The sequence below is a fragment of the Mus caroli genome, unplaced genomic scaffold, assembly GCF_978045245.1.
Source record: "Mus caroli unplaced genomic scaffold, Mus_caroli_1 scaffold_6, whole genome shotgun sequence".
NCBI lineage: Eukaryota > Metazoa > Chordata > Mammalia > Rodentia > Muridae > Mus > Mus caroli.
The window spans coordinates 19,128,340-19,152,577 of NW_028227261.1; the positions used below are offsets into that span (position 1 = coordinate 19,128,340).

Consider the following 24,238-nt stretch of genomic DNA (forward strand, 5'->3'; position numbering starts at 1 on the left):
ATTGAGATAATCAATACTCAAGTGCTGAGCATTGATTTCATCTGTGCAGAACCTCACATGCCACACGTCCTGGTGGAGAAAGGGGACATGACCCTGGGGGAATATGACCAGCACTTGAAGGGAAAAGCAGATTTCATTCGGGGGACAAAGAAGGACAACAGCGCGGAGCGGAAGGTGAGTCACGGGTGGCAGAGCAGGGTGGCAACGGGAACTTAGTCTCACTGAACCATTGAGGGCACTTAGCCCAAAGTGGAGGACATGACTCCCCTGAGGTCACATCCTAAACTGGTGGCAGAGCCTAGAGAAGGAGTGAGAAGTGTTTCCTTCTGGGGTCCTGGACACCACATGGGGGAGGGAGTAGATTTGATGCTGCAGTCACCTCACTTGTTCCCCTGCTGGATCAGCTTCTGCTGGTATCCCCCAATATCCGTGGGCCCGGTGGGGTTTGAGCTAACTACAGATGCCGCCTTGGCCTTTCTCCAGGTCACTCTGTCCCTACAGCCTCTCCCTCTGCTAAGTATGCTCCTTGTTCTTTCTCTGTCTGGGGACCTCACTACATTTGGGTGTCTCTTACAAAATGGATAAAGGAAGGGGCAGGAAATTGAGTGAAAGGTTTATTCCCCCTACATTCCCCAAGTCCTGCACAGAAGGGTAAGGAGGCACTCACTGGCTGCAGGAGGGAAGGACAGTGCTGAACCCACAACCACACACTGAGCCCTGTGATCTCTCCCCACACATGGTACATATCCTGAATGCCATGGCAGTACTTCTCTCTCTACTGACTCATTTTCTGATGAGGAGTCTGAGGTCTAGTGCCCAGTGTTGCTTCTAGAGTTAACACTGGGACTTCTGGGGCTAGAGGACTCATAACACTCCTGGAACGGGGTGCCGTGGTGCAACTGTGCTTAGCTGATCCTCGCCTTCTGGATGCCCTCGACGGTACAAGGGATGGAGAAGGGAAGTGGACAGGGAAACAGGTGACCTGACTGCTTGCATCAACCCCACTGTGGGACCCCAGTGGAAATCCCTGCTGGCGGAGACGTAGGGGACTTGGTGTAGTCATTAAGATGAGAGACAGACAGACAGACAGACAGACAGACAGACAGACATAGAGAAGGACAGAGCAGAGAGAGAAGACAAGGCAAGGCAAGGCACTTGTCATCCAGATGAATTTGCTAGAAAGGGAAGCTGAGTTAGGTTTCAAGGATAAGGACAGGCACAGCATGCCAGAGGTGCCATCAAGTTCCCAGAACAAATGATGGTGTAGAGAGGGTAAGCCCCCCACCCTCACCCCCAAGGCCTGGAGATGGCTGTCCTAGCTGCCAGACCTTAAATCAATTAGCTCTGGGACCGCTGTGGCAAATGAGAATTAATTTACCACCTTGGGTTAGTTATGCAGACAGCCCGTATTCTCCAGAGTTCTGAGAAGGGCCGTGATCAAGAGGCAGCTGCTCAGGACTGATGAGTTCATTGTAATTGGATAATGGCAGCTTGAGGAGCTGTCAGGGAATCCAGAGACAAGAACCCACTCCGTTCCCCCTAAAAGGCAAAATCAGGTTGCTGGAAGAAGCTCCCGCAGCTGACAGAAGTGGCTGGTCCTGCTTTGGGCTCTGTCATTCAAAAAGCCAAGCTGGGCAGTGGCCTTTTGGCAAAGGAGCCCTGAGTGAGAGGGAGTGGAGGATCCACAGGTGAGAAAGAAGTCAGGGAAGGGCATCCAGAGGGTGCCCAGGGCACCCAGAAAGGACGGGCAATGAGCTGTCCATAGCTTATTTAGCAAAGAAAGGTGTGGAGGAAGTGGAAGTCTAAAGAGAGACAGAGACTGAAACAAACTAACCAAACTGATTGGCTCAGAGATCAGAAGCAGACAAGGCACACACACAGTGCGGGGCAGGGGTTGGAGAGGGGGGAGGGGAGGGGGGCTGGAGATGGAGACAGAGACACAGAGAGAGGGAGAAGGAGCGATCCAGTGTTTCCTTTATTCATTTAACAAACACTAATTGCCCAACAGATATCAGGCTCTTTCCCAGTACTAGAGGAACAGCCCTGGACTTTTATCCCTCAGAACAGGAAGACCAACAAGTGAACACATTGGCTGGGAGAGGGGTTGGTACCATAGGAGAAACAGGACCCAGTAACATGTCGGCAGGGTGCTCTTTAGACAGGTGCCAGGCAAATGCTCATCTGAGAACAAGACCCAGGTGGCAGAAGTCCCCCAGGGAGAAGAGTGGGCAGAGAGAACACAGGTGCCAGAGGAAGTGTGAGCAGAGCCCAGTGGTGCACAGACTCCCAGGGCTTCATAAAGTACAGCTTAGAGCGTGGGGCCCAGGGCAGCTGTTGCCGGCTGCTGTGTATACATGGGCCACAGGAAAGAAAAGTGAGGCCAGCCAGAGGTGACTGTGGAGGTGTGGTAAGAGAAGACCCTGCCCCCAACTTGGGTAGTTCCACAGAGACAGCAAACGTCTGTCAGGTAAGGGGAGTCTGTGCTGAAGAATGGGCTGGGAGGGGTCTGGAAGAGAGAAACATTGTAGACAACTGCTGGGACTATGGCGGGTGGTGAAAGCTGATGCCCACTGTCGGGATGGAGAAGGGGGATGTGAGATTGAGAAACAGACACATCTGTGTGGATACAGCCTTGGGTGGAGGGAGTGGGGATGAAGGAAATTGATCCAATTCAGCGTGGGCTGAGTGGAGAGTCAGAGAGAGGAGCCTGTAGCGGCCTGTGGTCTCAGGGCCTCAGGGCAGACCACCAACCCCAAGCATAAAAATAAAGAAGGCCAAAGGGTAAGGGCTTTTGCTGGACAAGCTGAGAGTAATCTCCCAAGCCAACATGATGGAAGGTGAAAGCTGATTTCTACAAGCTAGCCTCCAACCTCCACAAGCACAACCTTGTGTGCATATGCACACACAACGATAATAATGACGCATCAATTTAAAGGTTAATAAGAGTAGAGACTGGGCTAACGAAGGGTCCAGTGAAGTGTCTGATGTGTACGTCCCATCACCAGCACTGACATAAAAACCAGGCACACAGAGGTCACAGGCTTGTGATCCTAGATATGCCCATATCTGATAGGTATGGACACACACATGTGTGTGTGTCTGATAGGTATGGGCACATATATTATATATATTGATATATGATATATGCATGTGTGTAATGTGTGTATGTATGTATCTGATAGGTATGGGATATATATATATATGTGTGTGTGTGTGTGTGTGTGTGTGTGTGTGTGTGTGTGTGTGTGTGATAGGATATCACCTATCAGGCTGGTGATATCCAAGTTGAGAGACTCTGTCTCAAAATCTAAGGTGGAGGTGAGTTGCAGAAGACACCCAAAGCTGACCTCTGGCCTCCTCATTCACACACACAAGGAGACACACACAAAGATAAATCCAAACAGATAGACTGAAGCTCCTGTGCCTCCTTTACTGATCCATGTCCTAACTGAGCACCACAGAGATCCTTGGATATGCAAGAAGATGGGGTGCAGTGCAGTAGCTAGTGTGCTGGATAAAATCACAGCATATGCTGTATTCAGCATGCGAGGTGCCTGAATCCCCCATGGCAGCCACGGCAGCCACGGCAGTCATGGCAACAGCAATGGCATTCTGTCTGCCAGGCAGCCAGAGTCACAGCGGTGGTGGTCCATCTTCATGGCGATTCCACAAGGTGTCATGTCCTCATTTCATGGATAAGGAAATCAAGCAAGTATATCCTGGATGGGGAAAGCTTTCCAAACATAAAAAATATGAAGGAGAAGAAGGAATTTATCCATGGGAGAGATCCAGAAAGCAGGGACAGCCGAGCTCTCAACCAAGGTGAACCAGAGACGGGGCTTACATCCCAGTGTGAGCTTGAAAGATCATTATTCTGTTAGCGGGTTCCCCCCTCTTATGCGCTAATATATAGCTCATCCTCACAACCACGGTAAGAGGTGAATGTTTTCACCCCACTGTGCATGTTTGGGGATACCCAGAGGAAACACTTACCTGATATCACACAGTTGGATGGCATCAGAAATGGGGTTCAAACTCAGAAATGTGCAAAAGCTATGCTTACTGTTGCAACCTGTGACGGGAGCCAGGGACAGCCAGCCTGGAAGGTTTTGGCATAGACTGTAAGTTGGATCTAGCTTTGTGAGTGCGTGGTGCTTGGTGAGTGGTGGTGGGGGGGGGGGTCAAGGGCTAGCATGAATCCAAGGAACCTTTAATTGGCCAAGTGTTGTATGACCTTTGCCAGGGTGAAGTGAATTCGTGTCTGTGCACCCTAGATAGGCCACCAACAATGAACTAAAGAAGTAATTCAACCTCAAGTGTCAACTAATAAACTACTGAGTTACAGGAGCATGGTTGACTCAAAGGCAAGCTGCCTCCCTGAACAGCCCAACTGAGCGTGCACAATGACTCACACAAGCTGCGTCCTGGGAGATCCCTATACAACTTGGGCATGTTGAAGAGTCTCCTCTCCCCAGCAGTTAATACTTCTTCTAAAACCCCCAGGCAGAGGCCTTGTGAATCCTGTAGGTTTCAGGAGTTCCCTGAGACTTGTAACTTGTGTTGACTTCCCGAACCTTGTAAGCTTAATTTGCATCCTGAGTCTTGAGGAGCCTCCCTCCTCCCATAGAAAGAAATGTTTTAGTTAGGAGGAAAGTTATACTACACCAAATCCAAGAGTGTTCCCTTCTCCTCCAGACAGAAGTCATCCGGAAGCGTCTCCACAAAGACATTCCCCACCACTCAGTCATCATGCTCAACTTCTGTCCTGACCTCCAGTCTGTGCAGCCCAACCCGAGGAAAGCCCACGGGGAGTTTATCTTCCTCATTGATAGGAGCAGCAGCATGAGCAAGACCAACATCCAGTGCATTAAGGTACTGTGTGTGGGACTCTACCCCTGCTCCCTGCCCCCCCTCGCCCCCCGGAGTCAGGGCTTAAGTACCTCAGCTGTGCTTTCCTCTGCCTGGCTTCCAGAGAACTTTCTGTTCCAAAAGGCCACTTGTTCAAAATCAGTTTAAGCAGAGACACCTAAACTCAATTTGCTCCCAAAAATAAACCCCTTGAAGTGATGAGAGCAGAGGCAGAGATGCTGCATGTTTACAAGGCATGAGGTCCTTCATTCTCTGCAAACTTGTACTGCAAACCTGTTCTAGAAGAAGCCCTCTCCTAAGGCTGAGTGGGGAGGAGGACAGGGGCAGGGGGGAGGGGTCATCCATGTTCTGTGAGCCTAGAACACGCAGGCTACTGGGCTAGACCCTCAAAGTGTGGCTTGGTGTTTAATCCAGTTATTCTAAACAATCATTCCTGTTGTCACTGTTTCCACGTGAGGAAATGGTTCTCCAGACTTGTAGTAACCTACCCAAGGTCACACATAATCTGCAATCAAACCGGTGGTTGCCTGACCCATTCTCTCATCTGACATCATAGAGTCACTAGATGTAGCCTCTGCCACATGTTAATAGAACCCAATAGAAATGATTAAGCTTGCTCTGGGGAGGTAGCTAAGTCAGTGCTTGCAAGGACATAAATTAGATTCCCAGAATTCATGTTTAAAAAGTAATTTCCAGGTGTGGTGGTGCCCACTTGTCATCTCTGCATTGGGAGGCAGAGGCTGGTGGACCTGTGTGACCCACTGGCCAGTCAGTCTGGTAAGCCAACTTCAGTTCAATGATAAACCTTGTCTCAAAAACTAAGATTGGGAGTGCCAGAGAGCAGGGCCCAAGAACATCTGCCTTTCACAAGCGTTTGCACACATGTGCATGTACACATATACACACATTCACACACACATCACACACACATACATACACACAGACCACACATAATACATTCATCCATCCATCCATACATACATACATATGTACACACATAAATACACACAGATTCACACATATACATACATAAATACATACATACATACATACACAAACAGATTCACACACACACATACACACAGACCACACGTAATACATCCATATATACATACATACATACTCACACACATAAATACACACAGAGATTCACATACATACATATATACATACACACACAGACAGATTCACACACATACACACATATCACACATATGCACACATGAGCACGTGTGCGCACACGCGCACACACACACATTACATTTTTTTTAATTTAGTTATTCTTTTTCCCAAATGACTAATGGTGGAGCAGAGCCCTGAATGCAGTCTTCTTAGAAAAAGAAAAAATAAAAATAAAAACAAAAAACAAACCAAGATACTAACATATTCACAGTCCAGTGACACTAGACTCACAAACTTCACAGTCTAGTGTGGCATACCAACGTGATAACCAGTCAGAGAGTTTGGTTTGTTCTCACTGTGTTGGAAGCTCCACCAAAAAAAGTGTGTGTGTGTGTGTGTGTGTGTGTGTGTGTGTGTGTCTGTCTGTCTGTCTGTCTGTCTGTGTCTGTGTCTGTCTGTCTGTGTCTGTGTCTGTCTGTCTGTGTCTGTGTGTGTCTGTGCATGTCTGTATAAATAAATTAATTAAATTAAATAAAACTGCAGAAGAATGGTAGAGCCCTCCTCACCCACCCCAAAGCCCATGAAACCCCTCTTCCCTATCAGGAAATCACTAATCTTGTTATGGAATTATGCAGTGTTCCCTTTTATTGTTGATTCTGCGGGTGTCTGTCTCCCCATCTGGAGTTATGAACTCATTAAGAGAGAGGACTGTCTTGTTGTCATCTGTCCTCATGTGGCCTATCTCTGTACTTCTGCATAAAACTCCTCATTCTATTTATTGGACTGAGTAATAGACTGTAGCTGAGGGAGATGGGGGAGGGGGACAAGAAAAGAGTGGGCTCTCCTGTCACCTGAGGCTTTCCTTCCCCTTTATTGTACCCATGAAGCAGGCTCTTGTTTCCAGGGCAACAGACTCAGCAAGGGGGCGGGACTTGAGTGGAATCAAGGAGGCCAGTCTTTTAGTCCCTCAGTATCCTTCTGAAAGCATTTGACACATATGGATGTGAGACATAAGGGTGGTTACCTTCTCCTACCCTGTGGGCTGCCAGAGGCGGAGGCGGGTGGGGAGCTGTCCATGGTGCTGGAGTGCTGGCGCAGTATCCTTCCTGATCCTCTGGCTCTCTGTATTCTGTTCTGCAGCCACACTGAGATACCCTCATGGTCACCTAAGAGTGGCCCAGCATTATAAACCTAAAACACTTTGGGAGAGATTTCATACCCTGCCCCTCCTTTCTGGGCTAAAGAAATTGAGTCCTTAAGAGGTGAAATGCTTGTCCCAGGTTCACAGGGCTGGCTGAGGGGCCCCTGAGCCTTCCAGATCTCTGCTCAGTTCGCATGCACGGCTTCTGAGAAGCGGGACATGCCCTCTGGTTTTAAAAAGCTCTCTTGTTGGAGTATGTCATTTCTACTACATGCCATTGTTGAAGGAGCAATCCGAGGGTCGGGAATCGATTCTGTCACAATTGCTATGTGGCTTTGGACGAACCGATTCTCAATGCTGGACTTCATTCATCTTTTCTATGAAGAGAGAAGAAAGGATTGATTCGGGGAGGCTAAATGTATGTCATGTGATGTGTGTCACGTGTTGTATGTTACATGGCCCTCTGCTCCCTTCTCCTTAGCCCAGGTGGACATCAATAACTGATCCTGTCTATTTCCCAACACCCCCACCCCACTCCAGCTAAGCCTGGACTATGTCTCTGTATCCTCCTCATGCAAGCACTCCAGGAAGTTATCATCATTAAAATGAAATTGTTTAGGAGCAAATAAATAAATAAATAAATAAAAAATCTCCTTTGTGGACGGCAGCCCTCCCCCACCGTCAGAGCTTCAGAATTCTCTGACCGTGCGTCTGTCTGTCCCATCCTTCAGACCCCTTTCCCTGTGGCATCTCCCCTTGCTTTTTCCTAGCTCTACTCACTGGGCTCAAGGTCATCCCTTCACAAACGTCTCAAGGCTGGCGCAATCCATTCGGCTAAGCATGACCCTTTCAGAGGAAGGCACAGAAATTACTCCGGGAAAGCCTTGCCAAGGGTGGTTGGGCACGGGATGTTTGAGTCATTCATTATGGTCCAGTGGGTAGAAGTTTTGGGGAAAGCAAGTCTTAGGGGGGAGGGAAATGCAAACAGCCCACGCCAAAGGGGAAAGGTCAGGCAATTTAATTTCCGGCAGCTGGTCCCATTCTTCAGCCACCGCTTGCTGCCAAAAGCAGGGCTTTCAGATTCTAATAGGTGAGAGTCGAGACAATCTGTCCAGATCAGCAGAGTCTCCTGCCAGCAGGAATATACATTAGTGGCTAATAAAAAAAGCAGATATTGACTGCCACTGTAGAGACACAAAATGCATTGACACAGGCAGTGCAGAGAGGCCATGGGACATTAGTGGAAGCATTTAATGTGGGTGTTTGCAGAGGGAGACAGAAGAGGAACAGTGCTGCAGGGCTATGGTATCTGTGTGGTGTAGCAACTGCTAAAACCAACTGACAACTGTTCGCATCTATATCCTAGAGTATTATGGCCTGTTTCCATGGAGCCATGCTGAGATGCCAGAAGATGGGGAAGATGGATATACCATATGGGGGTTAAGGGGCGACCTTTCATCTCTGCCTCTGCACCAAGGCATAGCCAAAGCAAACAAAGAGATGTATTAGGGGTTTTTTTTTTCTTTTTATTATATTTTATTTATATTTTTTGTGGTCACCCTGGGGTGTGTATGGATGTTAGAGGACAGCTTATGGGGGTCAGTTCTCTCCTTCCACCATGTAGGACCTAGGGGATTGGTCTCAGGTGCCAACCAGCCAGACCCAAAGCTGTCTTCGTGAAAGCCAAACTGAGACATCCAGGTTTGATGACCCTGAATAATACCTCAGCTTCCCTGGGCCTCCATCCCCTTCTCTTCAAGACAGGCACATTAGTGCTACTCCAGAGTCACTGGGCTGATAATAGCAACGATCCACTGTTTCCTCTGTGCCAGGCTGAGGCTCAGGCAGACCCAATGTCAAGTGAAGAATGGGAAGGTGGGTTTCTACTCAGACAGACTTATCACTGGGTATCACTGTGCTAGACGGCATGCTCTAGGTCGAATGTGACTATTAATTGGAGGGACTTAACACTATGGTGAGCACATCCAAGCTTCTGGGCACTGATCACCATAGTGGTCATCGTCACTGTCGCTTTCCTGCCCACCACCTCCACAGCTTCCCTTGCTCGCTTGCTTCCTTTGTATTTTGGTATAGAGTTGAGATACACAGCCCAGGCTGGCATGAGAGTCTCTGTATAGCCCAACCTGGGCATGAGCTAGAAATTACCCTGCCTTCAACTCCCCAGTGCTGAGCTCTCTCTCTCTTTCTCTCTCTCTCTCTTTCTCTTCCTCTTTCTTTTTTCATGTGTGTGTGTCTGTGTCTGTGTGTCTGTGTCTGTGTGTCTATGTGTGAGTGTCTGTGTGTGTGTGTGTCTGTGTGTGTGCATGTCTGTGTCTGTGTGTGTGTGTCTGTGTGTGTATCTGTGTGTGTGTCTGTGTGTGTGCATGTGTGTGTGCATGTGTCTGTGTGTGTGTCTGTGTTTATGTGTGTGTGTCTGTGTGTGTGTGTCTGTGTGTGTGCGTGTCTGTGTGTGTGTCTGTGTGTATGTGTCTGTGTGTGTCTGTGTGTGTGTGTGTCTGTGTGTGTGTGTGTCTGTGTGTGTGTGTGTCTGTGTGTGTGTCTGTGTGTATGTGTCTGTGTGTGTCTGTGTTTGTGTGTGTGTGTCTGTGTGTGTGTGTCTTGTTTGTGTGTGTGTCTGTGTTTGTGTGTGTGTGTCTGTGTGTGTGTCTGTGTGTGTGCATGTGTGTGTGCATGTGTCTGTGTGTGTGTCTGTGTTTATGTGTGTGTGTCTGTGTGTGTGTCTGTGTGTGTGTCTGTGTGTGTGCGTGTCTGTGTGTATGTGTCTGTGTGTGTCTGTGTGTGTGTGTGTCTGTGTGTGTGTGTGTCTGTGTGTGTGTCTGTGTGTATGTGTCTGTGTGTGTCTGTGTTTGTGTGTGTGTGTCTGTGTGTGTGTGTCTTGTTTGTGTGTGTGTCTGTGTTTGTGTGTGTGTGTCTGTGTGTGTGTCTGTGTGTGTGCATGTGTGTGTGCATGTGTCTGTGTGTGTGTCTGTGTTTATGTGTGTGTGTCTGTGTGTGTGTCTGTGTGTGTGTCTGTGTGTGTGCGTGTCTGTGTGTATGTGTCTGTGTGTGTCTGTGTGTGTGTGTGTCTGTGTGTGTGCGTGTCTGTGTGTGTGTCTGTGTGTATGTGTCTGTGTGTGTCTGTGTTTGTGTGTGTGTGTCTGTGTGTGTCTTGTTTGTGTGTGTGTGTCTGTGTTTGTGTGTGTATGTCTGTGTGTGTGTCTGTGTGTCTGTGTGTGTGTATGTGTGTGTGTCTGTGTGTGTGTATGTGTGTGTGCATCTGTGTGTGTGTGTCTGTGTGTGTGTGTGTGTATGTGTGTGTGTATTGCATTTATGTGAAATGCAAGCTCATGCACCTATTCTCATGCATGGAGACACCAGAGCAGGATCCTGGGTGCCTCCCTCTATCCATTCTCGACTGACGCCTTTAATACAGCATCTCTCCCTGAACTGGAAGCTCACCTTTTCAGCTAGGCTCTCCAGCCAGCCATTTCTCATGATCCACCTCTCTCCACCCACCAATGCTAGGGTGGCAGGTACCCACAGCCATGCTCGGATTGTTGTTTGGATTTGAACTCTGGCCCTCGCATGCAGATAAAACACCCTTTCCAGCCCCACAACTGTCTCTTAGCACTTGTATCAAGTTCTTCTGATAGTGCATAGCTACAGATGACAAAGATCTCACAGACTCAGGAGGCCAAGAGGCATGATTGAACCCTGGATACCACGTTTACTAACTGGATGCTCTTCCACCAATCATTTGCCTACTCTGTGTGTCCATCTTCCCATCTGTAGAATGGGCATACCAATGGACCTGCTTGCTGGGGGGCAATTAGGAAGGCAACACACTTGAAGTACATCATTTGCATCAAATAAAAATGAGCCAAAAAGATCTCCATGGGATCCATCACTGGTTAAAGGCAGGGTGATGCTAATGCAGGGGCCTTGGGTGAGAGCCAGATACCACTGGGTCAACCATGTGATCTCCCTTCAATGTCAAGTTTGCTTTGGCAGAGAGGAATGGGCAGACTCTGTGCTCCTCACCTCTGAAAGAAGTGCAAGAGGTGACGGAACTCTGAGGCCATTGCAGAGTAGCTGAATAAAGAGGCCTGTGCTCATCGCTTTGATGGGTCAGCCTCTGGGATGGCAGACTTTATGATACATGAGGAAGGAATGCTAGGGGCACATAGGGTGGCAGATAGGTGGCTCCATGCTGGCACTGGTGCGTGGTGACAGAGTGACAGAGCCCCTGTCTGAGTCCTGAGAATCCATCCCTCTCTTGCCTGGCAGGAGGCCATGCTGGTGGCCCTCAAGAGCCTCATGCCAGCGTGCTTCTTCAACATCATTGGTTTTGGATCCACATTTAAGGCAGTCTTTGCTTCCAGTCGGATCTACAATGAGGTAAGTCTGGGCCTGGGTGGGTGACGGGCAGTGTCGGACAGAGGAAGGAGGCAGGCACAGCATCTGAGGTTATCCTGGGGATCCTCAGATGCCGCCTACCCAGGGAGAACCGGAATCACAGCTGGGGCAGCAAACTAAAGCAAGACTGAGGTTACTGAGGCCCTCGGAAATCCTCTGCCCCTTACAGTAGAGTCTGTAAGGACGTGGGGGATGGAGAGCAGGGACGGAGGATAGAGGACACATGCCCATGACCTGCCACCCACACCACAGCCTCTATCTCTTGAAGACTGTGGGTTCATGCAAGGCCAAGTTACAGAAGTGGATGGTGACAGACAGAACACTTAAGTGACCAAGTGGCTGCGAATGACTGTGGGGTACTTACAAGGCTAAGGCTTAGCTGCTATTAAGAACAAAAGCAACCAACCTGGGCCATTCTACCCAGAGCTGAGAAGAGAGGAAAGGAGAAACAGAAGAGAGGGCAGGAGAGTGGGAGGGAAGGAGGGACATAATTGGCTACTTACTACTAAAAGCAATTGGATGGGTTTTTAAAACAAAAGAGAAATCCACATTAAGCCAGGGGTGGCAGCACATGTCTGCAATCCCCGCACTGGGAAGGTGCAAGCAGGAGAAGCAGGAGTTCAAGGCCAGCCTGGGCTATATGACGCCCTGTCTCAAACAAGTAAGAATAAGATTGTTGACCGTTGATTGTTAATTTTTAGATCTAGATAATCAAAAGGAAAAAAAACCTTAAATCTTTTTCTGCTCATCTTCTGTGCATTTACACACATTTCAGGTTGAGATTAGGTCTTCCATACTGTACGTGACTTACTTTGCTAGTCTTTCTTGAAGATGTTTTCATGATGGAAAATGTCCATCTGTGACATCATTTTAATGACTGCCTCGCCCACGACAGAGTGGGATTTATTTAAGAAGCCTGGAGACTGGCCTTTCCATGGTCCCCATGTCTTTCTTTTTAAAGATTTATTTATTATTATATGTAAGTACACTGTAGCTGTCTTCAGACACACCAGAAGAGGGCATCAGATCCCATTACAGATGGTTGTGAGCCACCATGTGGTTGCTGAGAACTGAACTCAGGACCTTCGGAAGAGCAGTTAGTGCTCTTAACTTCTGAGCCATCTCTCCAGCCCCTTCCCCATGTTTTTCTAATTGGTCATTTTTTGCTTATAGATTTCCCATGCATCTTTGCCTGTCTCCTGGGCATGCATTCAAAGCGACTTATTCATCATAAGACTGGATGTTGACAACATTGATTATTATCAACTGCTATCAATGTTATCATTGATTGCTATTTTTTTTTTAAGATATGGTCTTGTGTAGCCTAGACTGACTCACACTCTCTTGAGTGAAGTACTAATGAGCTTGAAGTACTAATCCTTTAGCCTCCTCCTCCAGAGTGGATGGCAGGTGTACTCCACCACACCCGGTTTGTGTGGGAATGGAGCCTAGGGCTCTCCTTTCTGCTAGGTGAGTTACTCCACCACACTAAGCCACGCCCCCACCCTCAGGACTGACCATCCCTTCCAAGTCCCCTCCAAGCACTGATATAGAAAGAAAGTCCTCCTGAGCCAGGGACAGGAGATTGTGTCCAGAGGAAATCAATTCCTACTGCAATGTCATCTACCTGGTGCCAGGAATCCTCGGGGAGCCAGGCACCACAGGCCAGCCTAGGAGGGAGAGGGTCTACAGCACAAGCTGGGAAAGCAAGCTGCTTCTCAAAGTGCCACGGGCGTCCGTTCCACAGTCAGACTCACTGTTCATGTCTGAGGGTGCCCAGAACTGTGTTTTCCCCTCCCTGTCGCCTGCTTATTTGTGCTGGGGAGTTAAGAGCTCAAAATCCCACCTTTTTTGGAGGTGCTTATGTTTCTGAAGAAGAATCCAGAAAGGATATTATTATCATTATTCTGCAAATGGTGACATTTTAGACATTGGTAGGGGATAAGTTACAGCAAGTGACTGAATCTTCTCCCCTTGGGTGGACAGGGGTGTGGCTGAACTACAAGCCAGAGATCAGAGTTCACCTTGGGGTGGGGTGGAGTGGAGGCACTTAGAGACACCATGCCCACCTAGGACCTGTCTGCCCTACTGTGGTTCTTTCCTACAGGAGAACTTGACCATGGCATGTGACTGCATCCAGAGAATGCAGGCTGACATGGGAGGCACCAACATGCTCTCCCCCCTCAAGTGGGTCCTGCGGCAGCCACTGCGCCGGGGTCACCCACGGCTCCTCTTCCTGATCACGGATGGGTCCGTGAACAACACGGGGAAGGTTCTGGAGCTGGTACGGAATCACGCCTCTTCTACCAGGTCAGCCCAGCCTGCAGGTCTGTCTCGGGTCCAGTTCTCCTAGGCTACCTGAGGTTAAGGGAATCCCAACCAGAACAAACTGTGCACTGTCCCAGAGGGAGAGGATAACACCTACAGTTCCCAGAATGCCCTGTTTCCAGGATGCTCCCCAAGTTTGTATTTTTTACCTCTCACAGGATGAGGAGGAGCTGTCCACAGCTCTGCATGCGTGTCCAAATGCAGCTTTGGGAAACCTGCTGATAGTGCTCCCTGGGAGTTGATTGTAGTGTGTGTACTTGTGTGTGTGTGTGTGTGTGTGTGTGTGTGTGTCCCTGTCCCCATGATAGTTCCTCCTCCCTAGCCTTTTGCCTGAAAGCAGGGCCATCTTCAAGCTGCCTCTGCTGGACCATGCTCTGTCTCTTATCCCACTGGGGACAATAATACAGAGTCACCTCTGTCCCTGTCCCTCAGGTGCTATAGCTTTGGAATTGGATCCACGGTCTGCTACCGACTGGTCAAAGGGCTGGCGTCTGTATCCAAGGGCAGCGCAGAGTTCCTGATGGAGGGGGAACGGCTGCAACCGAAGGTACATAGAAGGGCCTCCAGTGTCCCCCAGTACTGCAGAAGCAGCAGCTCATATAGGCCAGAAGGTGATTGAAGTGTCACTCACCCTGGATCTGAGCTCTGTGCTGGGCCATTGAGCCTTTATAAAATGCTTTTCTCCTTTATAAAAGCTCAGAGACAATGGAGAAGATCCAGTCCAAGAGTCTAAGGAGGGGTATCTACTGCTGGATCAGCTACCCCAAGCCTGCTGTGCCTTCCTCCTCTCAAGCTTATCCTTTATCTCCTCATCTGTCCACATTTTCCTCACATATCTATCTACTCTGTGTTCTGTTTGACCCTCTCCAACAGATGGTCAAATCCTTGAAAAAGGCCATGGCGCCAGTGCTGAGCGACGTGACTGTGGAGTGGGTCTTTCCCGAGACCACGGAGGCCCTGATCTCTCCCGTCAGCACCAGCTCCCTTTTCCCTGGGGAACGGCTGATGGGATATGGCATTGTGTGTGATGCCTCCTTGTACATTTCCAATTCCAGATCTGTGAGTACCCTGGATACATGAGAATTGTCTGGAGAGCTGTCTCCTCACCCCACTTACACCCTCAGCACATCCTTTCAGTCCCTCTTTAGGAAGCGCTCACTCTTTATGGTCCGGTTTTTAAGGAGTTACAAACTCAATGCCTAAAGTGACTAAGTTAAAATGAATTTAGTACATCAAAAGACAGGAGCTGGGGGCGTGGCCCAGGAGCCGGGGGCGTGGCCTAGGAGTCAGGGGCGTGGCCCAGTTAGTAGAGTGCTTATGAAGCTAGCATGAGGACCTGAGTTCTATCCCAGGGTAGAAATGCCAGGTACAATGGCATGCACTTGTCTTCTGAGCCTTCTCATGCATGTGTGCACATGTGCATGCGTCACCTGCTATGTGCACCCCCACACACAGGAACATACATACCCTCTTGCTTGTAATAACAAACAGGCATTAAAAAATTAAAATGAAATGAAAAAGGGAAGCCATGAATGAGAGCAACCATGACTGAACTCCTAGTTAAGTCAAAAGGAGCACAGGGGAGTATATCCAGCGGCCTGGGGTTTCTTGACTGGACCGGACAGCTTCCCTTCATCACACTGAAACATTTCTGTACTGGAACACAGGCCAGGCCCATGCATTGAACAGGTTTCTAAGAATAATTGGAATGCTATACCAGGTGTCCAGGATTTTTAACTGTTAATACAAATGTTTTGTGGAAAGTGGGCTATTCAACTATGCAGAGAAATTTCTGAACAAAATACTGGCCACCTTTTTAATGTTCATGTTTTATTTAATTTTTAAATGTACTTGGATTCCCCGGAAAACACACATTCCCATAGGAAGGACCCAAGGAGGTCATCAGTTCGTTCTCTCGGGCTGGTGAAATAGTTCAGGCAGGAGAAGTGCCTGCCTCACAAGTATGTGGAAACTTTCTGCCCCAGAACCCACATATTGAGGAAGCATGGTGGCACCTACTTTTAATCCCAGCACTGGGGAGGTGAAGGATCTGACACTGAGGCTTGCTGATCAGGCACTTGAGCCTACTGACAGACTAGGACACTGAGAGACCTTGTCTCAAAGGGACAGACAGTGTCGAGTGTTGCTGAGGATGGCCCCAAGGTCGGCCCCCGCTTCCACACACTCACCCCGACACGTGTGCATCCTCGTGTATGTGAACAGACATACAAACATGTGCACACATGCATGCACCATTTTCTTCAAAGTTCCATTTTCTTCACCCGTGAGACTGGCCATGTTTTCTCCTGCTACTGGCAGGTGTTGGGTAAGCAGCACCTTCCTGTGCCGTTAGTGGCAGAGGGACTTGCCATCACCTGCCTGGGAGGCCATCTAGAAATATCTTGTGAAATTAGAAATACTCAGATCTTTCGATCCAGAAATGTCCCTCCTGGGATGCTGCCCCGGAGATGTAATAGCAGTGTAATGGATTTACGACCACAGATTTTATGGCAATAAAGACAAAAAGCCATGGCACAAAAGTGGAATGTTAGAAAGCCAGATGTGGAAGAGGTCAGCGGGCAGAATGTTTTAAGTACAAAATTCAAGATGCTAACAAGTGTGCATGATCTGATTTCTTTATAAAATAAATCATGCCCTCCAAAGGTGTGCCGTGTGTGTGTGTGTGTGTGTGTGTGTGTGTGTGTGTGTGATGAAGAATAGAATCAAAGGACACATAGGTTATCTATTAGGAGACAAGAATGTCATTTAGAGATACATTTCTAGAAATTTGCAGTGAATGAAGTCAGTGTTTTTAAATAGCACTGTAATATATAAGAAGGGATTCTCTCTCCCTCTCCCCCTCTCCCCCCCCCCACTTTTGCTTTCGAGTTGTGTTGTTGAGACAGAACTGTACTTTGTAGCCCAGGCTGTCCCAGAACTTGCTGTGTAGCCCAGGCTAGCCTTGTACCACAGTTGCATAGTTCTGGGATCACAGATGTGAACCACAATGTCCAGCTCCATGTTCACCATCTCTTGCTCAGAAGTCAGCCTCAATTCTCTAAATAAACAAGGAGGCACTCTGTCTTTACTCTGATGGACTCCCAGAGGTGGCCTCATACCCCAGCCTCACTGCACGCCCTTTGCTGTCCATAGAAGTCCTTGCTGAGTCTAACTTCTCTCTCTTCCTTCTCCCCTTGCCAGGACAAAAGGCGAAAGTATGGCATGCTGCAAACTCAGGAGTCCAGCAGCTCTGTCTTCTACCCCTCACAGGACGAGGGACTCAGTCCAGGCAGTGGAAACTGTGCCAAGAAAGTCAACCAGGGGCAGACCAAAGATGCCCATCCATGCAATGGAGACTCCCCCACCCATCACGGTTGGTCCTCTGCTTCCTGTTCTGTCCCCTTTGCCACGGAGGCCATAATGATTGCTGCTTTATACTGCGCACTGACTGTGCACTAAGCACTTGATGAAAACAATCTCTGGGACCAGTTAACAGCTGTGGGTGTGGATGTGATGGTGCCCACTGTACAGACAAGGAGACAGAGACTGGGATCTCAGCAACTGACTAAGATCCTGGATGCTAATGACTTGATCAGCCTAGACCTAGCTGCCTTTTGTGGAGTGCGGTGCTATTCTCAGAGAACATGTACTGGCTGTTTGACAAGGATCATAGTATGTGTGTGTGTGGCGGGGGGAGTTAGGACAGCTCCTCCCCCCCCCCAAAAAAAAAGCTTGCTTTAGTCACAGAGGCACAACTGGTCTTAACTCTGATAGAGCAGAGCAACAGAGACCACAGCAGGGACCCCTTCAGTCGAAAAAAATATATCTGCTCAAGATCCATAGGCAACTGAGGATGGTCTGAGGTTGTGGGAAGGGAGAAGGTGTTCCTGGTAACAGAAGCACTCAGGCAAAGTCGTGAAGGTGTGGCACATAGAAGGCACTGGTTATCTGCTACTTACCTAATTCCAGTGTCCTCCGATCACACTGTGACTCTAAAAGGGGGTGGGAGGGGCTGGTCAGTGGGTAAAGTGCTTGTTGAGAAAGCACGAGAATCTGAGTTTGGCTCCTTAGCACACACACACACACACACACACACACACACACACACACACCGCCCAGTGCTGAGAGACAGAGACAGGGAGATGCCAAGTGCTTGCCCGTCAAGCTGATCTAGCTTATGAGTGAGCTTCCGTCAGTGAGAGATCCTGCCTCGATTCAGCAGCACACATATAAAGTTGGAATGATTCGAAAGAGATTAGCACAGCCCCTGCATAGAGGTGACAGGCGAATCCATGAAGCATTCTGTCATGTTGAATAGATTCAACATGAAATAACAACAACAACAACAACAATTGGGCCTTAGGGAGTGGCTCCATGAATCAATTGCTCACCACAAATCAATTGCTCACCACACAGGCAAGAGGACTGATCAGAGTTCCAATCCCCAGAACCCATTTAAAAGTAGTTGAGTGGAAAACAATTGAGGAAGATCCCTGATGTCAACTTTAGGTCCTATCTACACACACACACACACACACAGAGACACACACACACAGACACACACACTGGTGAGGATAGGAAGAACAGTTCCTGAGAAGATAAACTATGGCCAGACCTGGCAAGGCTTTGGATGCTAAGGGAGGCATCTGCACACATTTCTTTAAGAAAACAGGAATGTAAGACATCTCAAAGCAGCCTGGCAAATACAGAAGTGGATGCTCACAGTCATCTATTGGATGGAACACAGGGCCCCTAATGAAGAAGCTAGAGAAAGTACCCAAGGAGCTAAAAGGGTCTGCAACCCTATAGGAGGAACAACAATATGAACTAACCAGTACCCCCCCCCCAGAACTGTGTATCTAGTTGCATATGTAGCAGAGGATGGCCTAGCTGGCCATCAATGGGAGGAGAGGCCCTTGGTTTTGCGAAGAACATATGCCCCAGTACAGGGGAATGCCAGGGCCAGGAAGCAGGAGTGGGTGGGTTGTGGAGCAGTGTAGGGGGAGGGTATAGGGGACTTTCAGGATAGCATGTAAATGAAGAAAATATCTAGTTTTAAAAAAATAAAGGAGAGAGAAAAAAAGACACCTCAAAGCAGGAAGAGGGCATTTAAGTCCCTTTCATTCCCCACTACCCTCGACCCTAACAACTCCCTCCTCACTACCCTTGCCCAGGTCTGGATGTCTCCCAGCGGCGGAGAGCATACAGCACTAACCAGATCTCCAGCCACAAGACTTGCCCAAGGGCTACCACAGCCAGCGACCCCACTGGGACTGCCAGGAGATACCCACTGCGAAAAGCCAAGGTGCAAGACCTTGCCAGTGAGAGTGGCTGGGAGAGCCAGCAGTGGCAGACTGATCTGCAGGTACCTAGGAAGGGTAGGGTCAGGGGAGCTGGGAGGAGCTCCGCTTGACTATGACCACACACAATGACAAGGGCAGGTGTTTGTCACATGAGAGCACTGAGAATCAGGTAGAACGCAGCGTACAGCTTCGTCTGATGTCAAGCCTCCGGGTGGTGTTAGTTTTCATTTGAAGCATGTTTATTGATGACCCCTCAGGCTGCATCATCGCTGGCTTAGTAACACACCCCTCTATCCTTAGCTGCACCTTCTTCTGCCAACTCCTAATGATGCTTTCCCAGTCATGATGCTCGCTGGGCACCGAGCTTGCCCGGTCCCTGCACACAGCACTTCCCCCTTGGGACAGGGTACCTGTATAGTCCCTTGTCATTAGGCTTCGTGGTCCCTGGGAGAGGAGGATGATTGGAGACCAGCCACCCTCACTTGTTACAGATATACCAACTGAAGGTCAAAGAACTTACCCAGAATCACACAGCTAGCCTGTGGATTTGACCCAGAAGCCCTTACCCTCTGGGACCTTACTTTTTCTCCACCACACGGATGCTCCTTCCATGGCTGGACAGTCACTCAAGGCCAAGGAAACAGGAGTCAGAGCCACCATAGGAAAGGTCAGCAGTGTCCTGTTAGGTCAGCCCTCCATAACCTCAGGATTGATGCTATCAAGGCACTGCCATGGGGGTTGGTCTCAGGCATGATAGAATGTCTCCAGGGTCGGGAAATAAACACCACCCAGTTGAGACCACTATGTTAAACCACATCACTGTGCTAAATGACAGAAACCATGTAGATTTGTCCTGAGTATGTGGGTCAAAACAGCTTTTCCATGTTCTCCAGTGTGCCTGCCCACTTCCCACCACCTCGTTATGCCTCCCATTCTCCACGTATAAATGAGCCCACATACCACCTGGCCCCTGGGGGCTCTCCACTGGGCTTTTCCAGGGACCCCTGGTGTACTTAAGACATGTTAGCCTTGGCATCAAGTCTACTCTTCCTCATTTCAGAACCTCTTTAAACCTCAACTGCCTCATCTACAAAATGAGGAGAATTGTATGTAGATGGGTGAGCCACCATCCACCAGCAGATAACTGACTTCAGGTGGGAGGAGGCATCAGTGGGTGTGGGATGCAGTCCCGGCCCAATGTCTGGCTGTAGCAAAGGCTCCTCAATGGCAGCTGAGCCCGCTGAGTGCCACAGGCAGGCTAGCTGCTTTTCTTTCAAGCTCCCTCCTTAGCTCTTCCTCCTCTCCTGCCCCCATCAGTTCTCTCTCTCTCTCTCTCTCTCTCTCTCTGTGTGTGTGTGTGTGTGTGTGTGTGTGTGTGTGTGTGTGTGTGTGTGTGTGTGTGTGTAGATTCCCCAGAGAATGGTTGGGTGAAAGGCTAGTGTGTAGATGCCTCTGTTGCCATGGAAACTGTAGCAGAGTCTATTTCTCTCTGACCCCGTGTGGGTGATGGTGATGTCAGTAGAGAATATCTCAGTCTCTTGTGGGTGGAGGGGTCAGGGAGTTGGAGCTGGGCACCTGCCCCCTCAAAGGCACCTTTAAAAGTGGCCAGTCTCCCTTCTTCCATGCCCTGAGTCCTTGACCTAGAGACAGGAAGATACTATCCCTTTTATGAAGAGGCATACCCCCAATACATACTAATACATACCTAATAGCATAAAAAGGCCCCCAAGGTTTACTGATATCCCCAAATTTCATTCCACCTGGTAAGCGGTTACATCATTCCCTACCAGGACATGTGTGCGGTCTAAGAAACAGGAAATTCATTTTAGCTTAATGGTCCATCACAAAAGTAATACATACTTGGCATTTGGAATTAAATCCTTCAAAAAGTTCAGTTGGGTATAAAGTACAAATGAAGTCTCCCTCCGCTACACCAACGCCCACCTAATTCTGAGGACATCTTTCTAGAAATACCATGCGTATGCACGTATACACAGAACACTCGCATATTTTAATAGCTGCTTATGCAAATTATCCTCCAGCATACCATCTTAATGTTTTTTTAAAATACATTTTTATCTCGTTTGTTTCCTCTGTGTATATGACTGGGTGAGCAAGTAGGCGTGCAAGCGGAGGTTCAAGGACAATCCCTGGGAGTCAGTTCTCTCTTTCCACCATGTGGGTCCAAGGAACCAAACTCGCAATGTCAGGGTTGGCGCCAAGCCCCTTTACTAACTGGGACATCTCACTGGCCCTCTTAATGCCTTTTGAATTCAGTTTTATATACAGTGAAATCACAGTCTGTTCCTGATGAACAGTTGTCTGTGGCTGACATTGAGATCTGTCATACATTTAAGGTGATTTTTTTTTCTCAAGTATCTTCCCACAGTGGTATGAGGAGATCCTTCTTTTCGGTGTTGTGTAATACTCCATTACATGGATAGACCGCAACCTCTTCACTCTCTCCTATTGATGGAGATGTAGGTTCCAGATCTTTTATTTAACATCAGGCTCTCTCTGTGCATCCCTGGCTGGCCTGGAACCTGATGCATAGACCAAACTGGCTTCCAACTCACAGAGATCTGCTTCCCTTGATCCTAAGTGCCGGGACTAAAGGCATGTGCCACGTCACCACACTGTTTCCAGATTTCTACTCTGATTATCCATATCGTGACAAATACGCACAGCTTGCATGTGTTACTCTGTGTATTAGTCAGGGTTCTCTAGAGTCACAGAACTTATGGATAGTCTCTATATAGTAAAAGAATTTATTGATGGCTTACAGTCGGCAGCCCAATTCCCAACAATGGTTCAGTCACAGCTGTGAATGGAAGTCCAAGGATCTAGCAGTTACTCAGTCTCACACGGCAAGCAGGCGAAGGAGCAAGAGCTAGACTCCCTTCTTCCAATGTCCTTATATTGTCTCCAGCAGAAGGTGTAGCCCAGATTAAAGGTGTGTTCCACCACACCTTTAATCCCAGATGAAAGGTGTAGCCCAGATTAAATCTCCTTAAACTCGGAGATTTAATCTTCTGGAATCCATAGCCACTATGGCTCAAGATCTCCATACCAAGATCCAGATAAGGGTCACTGGTGAGCCTTCTAATTCTGGATTGTAGTTCATTCCAAATATAGTCAAGTTGACAACCAGGAATAGCCACTACAATCCACCCCTTGTCAACTTGACACAAATAATATCTCATGTTCACATGAAACAATAACAATGTTGTGAATACGCCTAACATGATATAACTATCCCTCGTACAATCGCAAACGCATTTGTAAATTTACAATGGGGCATTCATATTACTTTATAATCCTCGTTTCTGCAACTGGTTACGTGGCCTTAATTGGTATTTATAACTACCTTCCTCTACTACCCATTCTGTATTTCCTTCACCTTCGGCCAGCACCTCAGCAGGTCTTGGCTCTTTTCCTGGAGGATTGACCCATACCTTCATTCCTGATGGGTCTGCGTCCTTTGTCATCCTGCTTGGATTAGGCTGTTGTAGTTTCCCATTGACTTTAATCACAGGACATGGTAGTACTAGGAGACGCCCTAAGGGATCTCCTACACTCCAGACATAATCTTGCTTACCTCCATTGTGAAGAGGTAATCCAATTTCCCCATGGTAATCTGGATCTATCACTCCTCCTAACACGGTTATTCCTTTTTTAGCCTGTTGGTTTAAGGGCATTAGAAGCCCAAAATGAACAGGGGGAAGTCTGAGCTTCCAATTCAATGGAATGTTTGTTGTAGCTCCTGGTAGGAGCACTCCCCTCTCTGGAGCCAAAACTTCTAGGCCAGCAGAACCTAGAGTTATGGGGACAGGAAGCAAAAATTTTCCTAGAGGGTCACTAGGAGTGATAGTAAGTGGAACTATTCCCTTTTCCACCCCTTGATTCCTGGACCCATGAATCCTGGCTATGGGTGAAACTGTACCATATATCGAGCGCTGATTCAAAGCATATACTGCCTTCTGAAGAACTCTACCCCAGCCTTCCAAGCTGTTACCACCTAATTGGCGCTGTAACTGCGTCTTCAAAAGGCCATTCCATCTTTCTATCAGGCCAGCTGCTTCAGGATGATGGGGAATGTGGTAAGACCAGTGAATTCCATGATCGTGGGCCCACTGTCGTACTTCTCTGGCTGTGAAATGAGTTCCTTGGTCAGAAGCAATACTGTGTGGAATACCATGACGATAGATAAGGCATTCTGTCAGTCCGTGAATGGTGGTTTTAGCAGAGGCCTTACGTGCAGGAAAGGCAAATCCATAACCAGAATAAGTATCTACTCCAGTAAGAACAAAACGCTGTCCTTTCCACGAAGGAAGTGGTCCAATGTAGTCAACCTGCCACCAGGTTGCTGGCTGGTCACCTCGAGGAATGGTGCCATATCTGGGGCTCAGTGTTGGTTTCTGCTGTTGGCAGATCTGGCAATCAGCAGCAGCTGTAGCCAGGTCAGCCTTGGTGAGTGGAAGCCCGTGTTGCTGAGCCCAAGCATAACCTCCATCTCGACCACCATGGCCACTTTGTTCATGTGCCCATTGAGCAATGACAGGGATGGCTGGGGAGAGAGGCTGACTGTCCACAGAACGGGTCATCTTATCCACTTGATTATTGAACTCCTCCTCGGCTGAAGTCACCTTTTGGTGAGCATTTACATGGGACACAAATATCTTCACATCCTTTGCCCATTTGGAGAGATCTATCCACATACTTCTTCCCCAGATGTCTTTTTCACCAATTTTCCAATTGTGATCTTTCCAAGTCCCTGACCATCCAGCCAATCCATTGGCTACAGCCCATGAGTCAGTGAATAATCGTACATCTGGCCATTTCTTCTTGCAAACAAACTGTAATACCATGTGTACTGCCCGAAGTTCTGCCCACTGTGAAGATTTCCCTTCACCTGTGTCTTTCAGAGTTGTCCCAGAAAGGGGTTGTAATGCTGCAGCTGTCCACTTCTGGGTGGTGCCTGCATAACGTGCAGAGCCATCAGTAAACCAGGCCCTAGTCTTTTCCTCTTCGGTCAGTTGATCATAGGGAACACCCCATG

The 24,238-nt window shown here is 48.4% G+C and overlaps 1 protein-coding gene and 1 non-coding gene across 3 annotated transcripts in view; both read left to right on the top strand.

Annotated features, from left to right (window-relative positions):
* Positions 1-24,238, top strand: part of Vwa5b1 (von Willebrand factor A domain containing 5B1) — a 62,072-nt gene that overhangs the window by 18,316 nt on the left and 19,518 nt on the right. For both annotated transcript variants that reach the window (XM_021161535.3, XM_029475849.2), the window contains exons 7-14: positions 50-174; positions 4,696-4,872; positions 11,420-11,530; positions 13,656-13,858; positions 14,309-14,423; positions 14,750-14,935; positions 17,078-17,249; positions 19,051-19,241. In XM_021161535.3, coding sequence (XP_021017194.1) covers positions 50-174; positions 4,696-4,872; positions 11,420-11,530; positions 13,656-13,858; positions 14,309-14,423; positions 14,750-14,935; positions 17,078-17,249; positions 19,051-19,241 — 1,280 coding nt within the window. The remainder of the gene's footprint in view (positions 1-49; positions 175-4,695; positions 4,873-11,419; positions 11,531-13,655; positions 13,859-14,308; positions 14,424-14,749; positions 14,936-17,077; positions 17,250-19,050; positions 19,242-24,238) is intronic.
* Positions 18,083-18,188, top strand: LOC147004187 (U6 spliceosomal RNA). The gene has a single exon (XR_015047470.1). It is a non-coding gene; the product is annotated as a U6 spliceosomal RNA (small nuclear RNA).